Source organism: Protobothrops mucrosquamatus, unplaced genomic scaffold (assembly GCF_001527695.2).
Source record: "Protobothrops mucrosquamatus isolate PMUCROS unplaced genomic scaffold, P.Mucros_1.0 scaffold_250, whole genome shotgun sequence".
Classification (NCBI taxonomy): Eukaryota; Metazoa; Chordata; class Lepidosauria; order Squamata; family Viperidae; genus Protobothrops; species Protobothrops mucrosquamatus.
The window spans coordinates 67,229-76,174 of NW_015386326.1; the positions used below are offsets into that span (position 1 = coordinate 67,229).

The window sequence follows — 8,946 nt, forward strand, 5'->3', positions numbered from 1 at the left end:
GGATCTTGTGTAGGTCTAGTCCAGGGGTAGGCAACCTTGGCTCTTTTATGACTCATGGACTTCAACTCCCAGAATTCCTGAGCCAGCTGGACCCTATATCATTCTGGATAAATGGTTGTCTATTCTTTTCTTGAAAACCTCCAGCGATATGACACCCATGCCCACACCCTCACTCACCCATCCCACCCATTCAAAGAGAACGTGTGTGTGTGTGTGTGTGTGTGTGTATACACACACATACATACATACAGAGAGAGCAAGAGAAAAGCATAAATACAATTTTAAACACTGCCTCTTTGTTGTGATTATATTTAGCAGCTCAAAGATGAAGAGATAAATAAAGGTAGGAAATGTCAGTGGAAGTCAAGAAATATGTGAGTCAAACTGTTGTTTTTTTTACTTTACCAAATTTGATGTCTTCAGAAAGGTTTCGTAGAAAAGAAGCACGTAATGCCACTTTCCTAAAAATATACACAGCTATTTTTAAAATCTATTTTTATAAGCCAAAATTGCAATTATGTTAATTTTATATCCCTGTCATCCAATTATATTTTCTTGATTTTTATAGAGAAAAGAGAAAAGAAATGGCGATGTTTGTCAACAAACGGAATATATTGTGCTCAGAGTTCCTCGTTCACATTGAGACGATCACGGTTCCAAACTGAAAAAGTCCATAGCCTGCAGCTAAACATATCTACATCTTCTACTGATGCGGATACGTTTTGCCTAAACATTGAACTACAATGACAATTAAATGCTTTTCTTTCCTAGCATCCTTGTGACGTGATAGAGCTCGGCACCCAGGATCCCCAAGCATTCCACCAGTTCCTGAGAATTCTGGGAGCCGAAGTCCCATACATGAAGAGAAGAGTGCCAATATGGGAGAGGCTGAGATAGGTTTTAAAATAAGCCAAGTGCGTGGACCGTCTGTAGCTATCTCTGCTCCCAACCATTGTGAGAACCATCCATGTGGCCAGCTATGGATCCAACAGCACTGCTGTGCATTCATTCCACTTCCTGACCTCATTCCCCATTTCTTCTTCAGAGGATATAATTTACTCGTGCTTGAATGGACTGGTTGTTTCTTTCCTTCCATGGGGATGGGGGAGAACCATGCCCCCCCTTTTCACACACAGGCATTAATTTGGAAGCCTACACACACAGGCATTAATTTGCTTGGTCTACTCAAGAAGGCATTGTCTGCCTTTGTCTACTTGTTTCCGCCCAACCATTCATCCAAACGGCAAGATAGCCCCCCTTGATTCTTTTCCCACGCCAGAAACCCCTTTTTCTTAGCAGCTCCCTCACTTCTACTGGATTTTTTTCCCCTCCTTTTTTATGAGGAAGGAGGTTTTGTTGAGCTAAAGGATCAGGCCATACGCATCTGGGGTGTTAGTCAGCTTTTCGCCCAATGGACGACGAGACCTATAATTCGTGCACTTTTTACAAAACGAGGACCACCGAACTAAAGGCTGGAGCTTGGAAGGCTCTATTCGTCAGGCTCTGATGTTGTCTGAGCTGAAGGAAATTTACTTCCCTTCTTTTTTTTTTTAAAAAAAGAACTGGTTAAAGTTATAATAAAGATCACGTACCAATTAAAACAAAACTTAAGAAAGTTAAAAGGAGAAAAAAAGAAGGAAGAAGGGAAAAAAAAGTCGTGACTTTGGACTTTTTGCCGTGCCAGAATACAAAAAACAAAAGTTAATAACCTCAACTTTTTGTCTTACATTTCTAAGAGTTACAAGCCATTTCTACAACAGCAACATTGTTCTAGATGTCAAAACCAGTTTCATTTTTTTCCCAGGCTCAAGTACAAGTCCAGAAACAGTTTCCATAGGGAAACAAAACTAGATAAATTCTTCCCTTCGATTAAAACAGCCAATTTTGCCATCTCCGCCATCTCCCATCACTTTTACAATCCAGATGTACTTCACTTCTTCATTCACATACGCTTGCCTTTGGCTCCAGATCACCAACTGCTTTTCAGACTGTTTTGTTGGGAGGACAGAAAAAGCATTTCTATCCGAGGGATAATCCCTTTTGTTATTTTTAGCCCACCACCTCCTCCTGGCTCCTTGACTCTTTGCAGTTGACATACAGCTCATGAGTCAGTCTTTGTGCAATCTTCCCATCCACGTCCGAGAAGGATGCTCTGTGAAGGCTCATGTCTCATTCTTGAACTTTTGGCTTGCAAAGTGCGTTGAATGGGTGCCAGAACAATGCTAAAGTTGTTGCAAAAGAAGGAAGAACTCTTGACTTCAGAGTCCTTTTTTCAGCATCTGCAAAGCAAGATATTTACTTCCAGCCAAAATTAGAGGTCTTATGAAAGATCAAGAAAGCAAACTCTGAACACCTTGATCAGCCACCCAGCAACATCACTTAAAACAGCATCCAAGGAATCCCAGTATTATTATTTTTTTAAATTGAAATGGCCTGAATCTTCTGTTCTCATGTTCATTCATGTGAACTCACAGAAAGTTAATGTTATGTGTTTTTGTATAAAATGTGGGCTATTTTTTTAAAAAAAGAAATATGGTTCCTGTGCTCCAAATCACAGATTGCTTGAAAAGGCTGCTGAACTGAGTGACATTTAGGGTGATCTATGCTGGCTGGGGAATTCTGGGAGTTGAAGTCCATCAGTCTTAAAGTTGTCAAGTGCACTTTAAGACTGATGCACACTGGTGCACACCTTAATCACATTCTCCCCCAGGTATTTTCTGTTCTTTAAAGATGGAAGGCATTCTAGGCCTCCGGCCATCGTGGCTGTGTGTCTTTTGCACTTTTCCCAGCTCTATTATATTTTTTCCAACGTGGCAAGCAGAATTGTCCCCTAGAGTCAACGTTGCAATATTATTTTTGCTCCATTAACAAATGACTCCAATATGGAATTTGCCCTTTTCATTGCTGCTGTAGGTTGAGTCAATTTCCTCCCAGACTTACCTTTTATGAACCCATAACTTTTTCCTGATTAATTTCAGATAACTGTGACCTCATCAGAATATATGCAAAGCTGGGAGAAGGAAGGGCTGCCTGTCTTAAATGGTTCTGCTGTTTGGTTGACCTTTTACACAGTTTTCAAAAAAAAAAAATATCTTTCTGGAGCTGCTAAAATCACTTATCTGGTTAGTTCATCCATTTATATCCTGCTGTTATTCTTTTAATAACTAACTCTAGGCGATGAACATGCTCCCTAATACCCATAATACTTAATACTACTTCCTCCTCCTGTTTTCCCCATAACCACCACCTTGCGAGGTGAACTGCACCGAGAGGAATGATTGGCCTAAAGTCACCAATTGGCTTTTGTGCCCAAGGCAAGGTACAAAAAAGTGAAAAAAGTAAGGGTCTACATTTAGGCAAGAAAAACCAAATGTACAGGTATAGTATAGGGGGTAACTTGCTCAACAGTAGTAACTGTGAGAGGGATCTCAGAGTCCTAGTGGACAATCACCTAAATATGAGCCAGCAGTGTGCTGCAGCTGCCAAAAAAGCCAACACAGTGCTGGGCTGCATTAACAGAGGGATAGAATCAAGATCACGTGAAGTGTTAATACCACTTTACAAGGCCTTGGTAAGGCCACACTTGGAATACTGCATCCAGTTTTGGTCACCACAATGTAAAAAAGATGTTGAGCCTCTAGAACAGCGGTTCTCAACCTATGGGTTGGGACCCCATTTGGGGTCGATCGACCATTTCACAGGGGTCGCCAAGCAAGGCTGTCCGCCATTTTTTTTGTCCGCCATTTTTTTTGTCTGCCATTTTTTCCCCTTTTCCGACGGGTGCCTTACCTCCCTTGGGTTGGGCCAGCTGGTGGTCGGCCTGCTCCGTCTCTGCCGCTTGCCAGCTACACCTCGGCCGGCGCAGGGGGCGGAACCACGCATGTGTGGCACTCCCGGGCAGGGAAAGTCCTCGACTTACAACCGGTTGGGTAGTCCTCGACTTACGACCGATTTAGTCCTCGACTTACGACCAGTCGGGGGTCGCGGCATTAAAAAGGTTGAGAACCACTGCTCTAGAAAGAGTACAGAGAAGAGCAACAAAGATGATCAGGGGACTGGAGGCTAAAGCATATAAGGAAGGGCTGCTGGAATTGGGCATGTCTAGTTTAACGAAGAGAAGGATGAGGGGGGACATGATAGCAGAGTTCCAATATCTCAGGGGCTGCCCCAAAGAAGAGGGAGTCAAGCTCTTCTCCAAGGCGCCTGAAGGCAGGACAGGAAGCAATGGATGGAAACTAATCAAGGAGAGAAGCTACCTAGAACTAAGGAGAAACTTCCTGACAGTTAGAACAATCAACCAGTGGAACAACCTGCCTCCAGAAGCGGTGAATGCTCCAACACTGGAAGTTTTTAAGAAGAGACTGGACAGCCATTTGTCTGAAATGGTATAGGGTTTCCTGCCTGAGCAGGGGGTTGGACTAGATGACCTCCAAGGTCTCTTCCAACTTTATTATTATTATTATTATTATTATTATTATTATTATTATTATTATTATTATTATTATTATTATTATTATTATTACCTCCTGGTGATTGGCCCAAAGACACCCAGCCGGCTTTCATTCCTAAAGCTGGACTCTCCTGGGTTCTAGACTGGTGCCTTCAACCACTAGACTAAGTTCACCTTTGTTTTTCAATACCCAGAAAAACAGTCCATTATAAGGCTGGACCTCTTCCAGACAGCTCAGAACATTTTGTTTGGAGACTGAAACATTCCCTGACAGATTGTTTTGCACACCTGGCACAAAAGTGCTCCGTAGCTTCCTTGTCACCAGTACACAACTGATATATTCTCACTGCTGCCAGCTACTTGCACAGCAGAAACACCCTGTCATTGGAAAACTTTCTCTCTTTTCTGATGCTATGCAGAGAAGAGAAACAAAGATTAGAGGACTGGAGGCTAAAACATATGAAGAGCGGTTGCAGGAATTGGGTATGCTTAGTTTAATGAAAAGAAGGACGAGGGGGGACATGATAGCAGTGTTCCAATATCTCAGGGGCTGCCCCAAAGAAGAGGGAGTCAAGCTATTCTCCAAAGCACCTGAATCAAAAGCAATGGATGGAAACTAATCAAGGACAGATCCAACCTAGAACTAAGGAGAAATTTCCTGACAGAACAATTAATCAGTGGAACGGCTTGCCTTCGGAAGTTGTGGGTGCTCCATCCCTGGAGGTTTTTAAGAAGAGACTGGACAGCCATTTGTCTGAAATGGTCTACAATGCGTTCAAAAAGTATTCAGACCCCCTTCGCTTTTGTCAATTTTGTTATGCTGCAGCCTGATTCTACAGTTGTTAAAATTCATTTTTCCCCCTCGTTAATCTACGCCCAATACCCCATAAGGACAAAGTGAAAACAGAATTTTAGAAATGTCTGTAAATTTATTAAAAAGAAGAAAAAAAATGAAATATCACATTGGCATAAGTATTCAGACCCTTCACTGAGTACTTTTTTGAAGCACCTTTAGTAGCAATTACAGGCTTGAATCTTTTTGTGTGTGATGTGTAGGGTTTCCTGCTTGAGCAGGGGGTTGGACTAGAAGACCTCCAAGATCCCTTCCAACTCTGTTATTCTGTTATATTAAAAAGTACCATTGGAAGAAAGGCTTTGCCACTGTGATTCCGGAGAGATGGTAACTACAGAATAGATTCTTTGTTGTTCTTTTTACACAGACATCAAAACCCATTCCTACTACCTCTGTTTAGTAGATATTCTGGTTGCCCAGATTTAGACTATATCCAGATGCTGCTCATAAAGTCTCTCTTATTATAGTGCACATAGTTAGGTTTTGTGCAGCAGCATGGAAGATTCGTTGAATCCTGAGGGGCCAATATACCGCAATGCAATCTTTGTAACTGTAATTCATTTAAATTTCAGATATTATTAGTTTGTTGGTACTTTGTCAGGTGCAGAAAATCAGGGCCATTTATAAGGCTGCAGCACAGAACATTAATTCAAGCCTACAAACAAGAGTTCAACACTAAATTGGTGCCAGAGAAAGATCAGTGGAGTTCAGGAGAGGCTGGACTTGGATCTCTTTGGCCACGCAAGGACTCTAAACTGACGACGCCTTTAATTCCACCCCCCAAGCTCTGCCTGCTTTTCTCCAACATACTCATAGTTTTAAATAGCTATATATTAGATACTAATGTTACTAGTAATATTATTTTGCTGTAATTTTAGGTGTTATATTTAATATAACTTTAGTGTTTACATTATAATTTTAATATAGGTTGTATCCTGGATCTCACTTACAGATGTTAGGTAGGCTGTTTCACGAATGGTATTGGTCTATGACCACAGTAAACTGAATTGAATTGAAAGTCTTACATTTATATTATTTTGTGCCCTTTTTTAAAGAGCTGAAATCACAACAATGCTTAATGACAAATGTAATATTCCTCAAATAAGAGGATGTAGCAAAATAGTTCCCTATGTTGTAGATCAGGGGTCCCCAACCTTGGCAACTTTAAGACCTGTGGACTTCAATTCCCAGAATTCCCCAGCCGGCCATGGTTGGGGACCCCTGTTGTAGATTCAATGACCAGTTTGAGGATCCAGTTAAGTTTATAGCCATATCACATGTATCTTATTTTTTTACTATTTTTTCTGAGCTCTTTTGCTTCTCCCTTTTAGTTTAGTTTATCTTAATCAGGATAACATATGTAGTTTTTTTATTATTGATGTGTTATCTTGTTTGTTATACTTCACTTACATTTTAAGAAATATTAAAGAAAAACAGCCGCGCTGGTGACATTTTTCCATTTTAATGTAAATTATTGACAAATCCAGTTTTCTTTCTGTACACAATATACAAATAGGAAAACATTGACATTTTTATATGTACAGCATTAAGTTATTTTAATTAGGCTCTTTATATATACATATACATATATATATATATTTATTTATACATATATATAAACAGGAACATCACAGGATGGTTCATTAATCTTATTTACAGAAAAAAAACAGTACTAGTTCATGTTTTGACAAGGTCAAGCCACCGGTGTAATATACACCAAAAAAGCACCATCTGGGTCCATGATAATATAATATATAATGCAATATTGAACAGGAAAAAACATACCAAATACACTTAACAGTACTTTAGAGATTTGCACCATTCAGTGGATGACTTAATGATAAATAGCATATGGTTAAAACACATCATAACGCAACAGAGTTTTTCAAACTGATTCTCGTAAAAGACACACTGAGATGATGATTGTTCTCGTTAGAGGTATCTTTCTGGAGTACCGAAAGTATGTTTGACAATTGGTGATCCATGGGTCCCATTTAAGGCACAACGTCGATCAATATTTGATTCCCAGAGCAGTCTTTAAGTCATCACAAGTGCTCTTCCATGGAAGCAAGTGAGCATCCCTCTTTCACAGTAGATGTCATGGTGGCACCATGTTTTGAGGATCCCAGGGGGTAAACCAAGACAAGGTAAGGTCAGACAATGCTGGCTAATTCTGTAGAATCTGTCTCAGTGCTACTGTTGCTCTCTTCATCCCTGGAAGAGTCAAAATATAGAAAAATAATAAGCACAACATTTTGGTAGTAGAAATTATCTCTTTAGCAGACATTCAGGGACTGGGTTCATGTGTTGCCTTAGACCAGTGATGGCGAACCTTTTAGAGACCGAGTGCCCAAAAACTGGCCCCGCCCCCGCTCCACCCCCTGCCCTGCCCCTGCTCCGCCCCCACACTGTCCCCCACCCCGCCTGCCCGCAGGGCCACTCACCGCCTCCAGGGCCCGCCACAGATCGCCCAGGCAGCCCAGCAGCGCCATGGCAGCCGCACCTCTGCCTGCGCCCCGCAGCATCAACTGTGCGCGATGGGGCGTGAGGGCAGAGTCTTGTCTACACTGCCTGGCTGCCATGTCCTTGGCTGCGCTGCTCCACGTGGGCCACGGTCAGGGGCGACTCCTCCAGGGGGGCTGCTGGTGAGGGGGTTGTGGGGGGAGGGAGGCTGGGGCAATGGCACGTGTGCCCACAGAGAGGGCTCCGAGTGCTGCCTCTGGCACGCATGCCGTAGGTTCGCCACCACTGCCTTAGACTATGGGTGTGGTCCCCTTGATTTTGACCCAGCCAATATTTATTCTACAAAAGATGAATTAAATGAACTATGGCTTAGTCTATGATGCGACACGCGATCCAGGTCAGTTTGGAGGAGAGAGAAGGAAGAGAGTGTGTAATATAAGACCAAGCCAAAGCTGGGGATCCCTTTTGTGCCAGGCACAGGGTGAAGAATGGCTACCTAAGGAAGGGTAAACTCAACTATAGGATCAGGTAGGTGGCCCATTCATAGGCCGCCCATCTCTGAACAAGGTGGAATAATCTACAAACTCTTCCTACTCTTCTGAAAAGGCAGGTGCTCTCAATCCAATGACAACTGGACAAATTTGAAACATAGCTTGGGCAACATGGAGCTTTACGAGAGAGAGAGAGGGAGAGGAGAGAGAGAGAAAGAGAGAGAGAGAAAGAAATAGAGGGGGGAGAGGAAACAGAGAGAAAGAGGGAGAGGAAAGAGAGGGAGAGAAAGAGGGAGAGGAGAGAGAGGGAGAAAGAGAGGGAGAGAAAGAGAGAGGAAAGAGAGAGGAAAGAGAGAGGGAGAGAAAGATAGGGAGGGAGAGGGAGAGAAAGAGAGAGAGGGAGGGAGAGAGAGAGACTGCACTGAATGGGGTAGGGAGGAAGAGGATCACAGTAGCCACACATGAAAATCCCTCAGGATGTATTTAGAAGTTTTTTTTAAAAAAAATCATAGCTTTAGTTTGGCAAGATTCTGTCTATTAGGTGCAAGTAAATAAAGGGCTGGACTCGATTGGATTTCACTGTGTCCTCTCTGGATTTGGGTCTGAAATCAGAAAGCCATGCAATGCTTCTGTCTGCAAAACTAAGGTACATGAACACTCAGCATTTGATATTTAGTGTCCTACTGTAT

The 8,946-nt window shown here is 42.2% G+C and overlaps 1 protein-coding gene across 1 annotated transcript in view; it reads right to left on the reverse strand.

The window, feature by feature from the left end:
* Positions 1-6,779: 6,779 nt before the first annotated feature.
* The window catches only part of MFSD2A (major facilitator superfamily domain containing 2A), a 46,755-nt gene continuing 44,588 nt past the window's right edge, over positions 6,780-8,946 (reverse strand). Inside the window, 1 exon segment of the mRNA XM_015830802.1 lies at positions 6,780-7,517. Coding sequence (XP_015686288.1) covers positions 7,457-7,517 — 61 coding nt within the window. The 3' untranslated portion in view covers positions 6,780-7,456.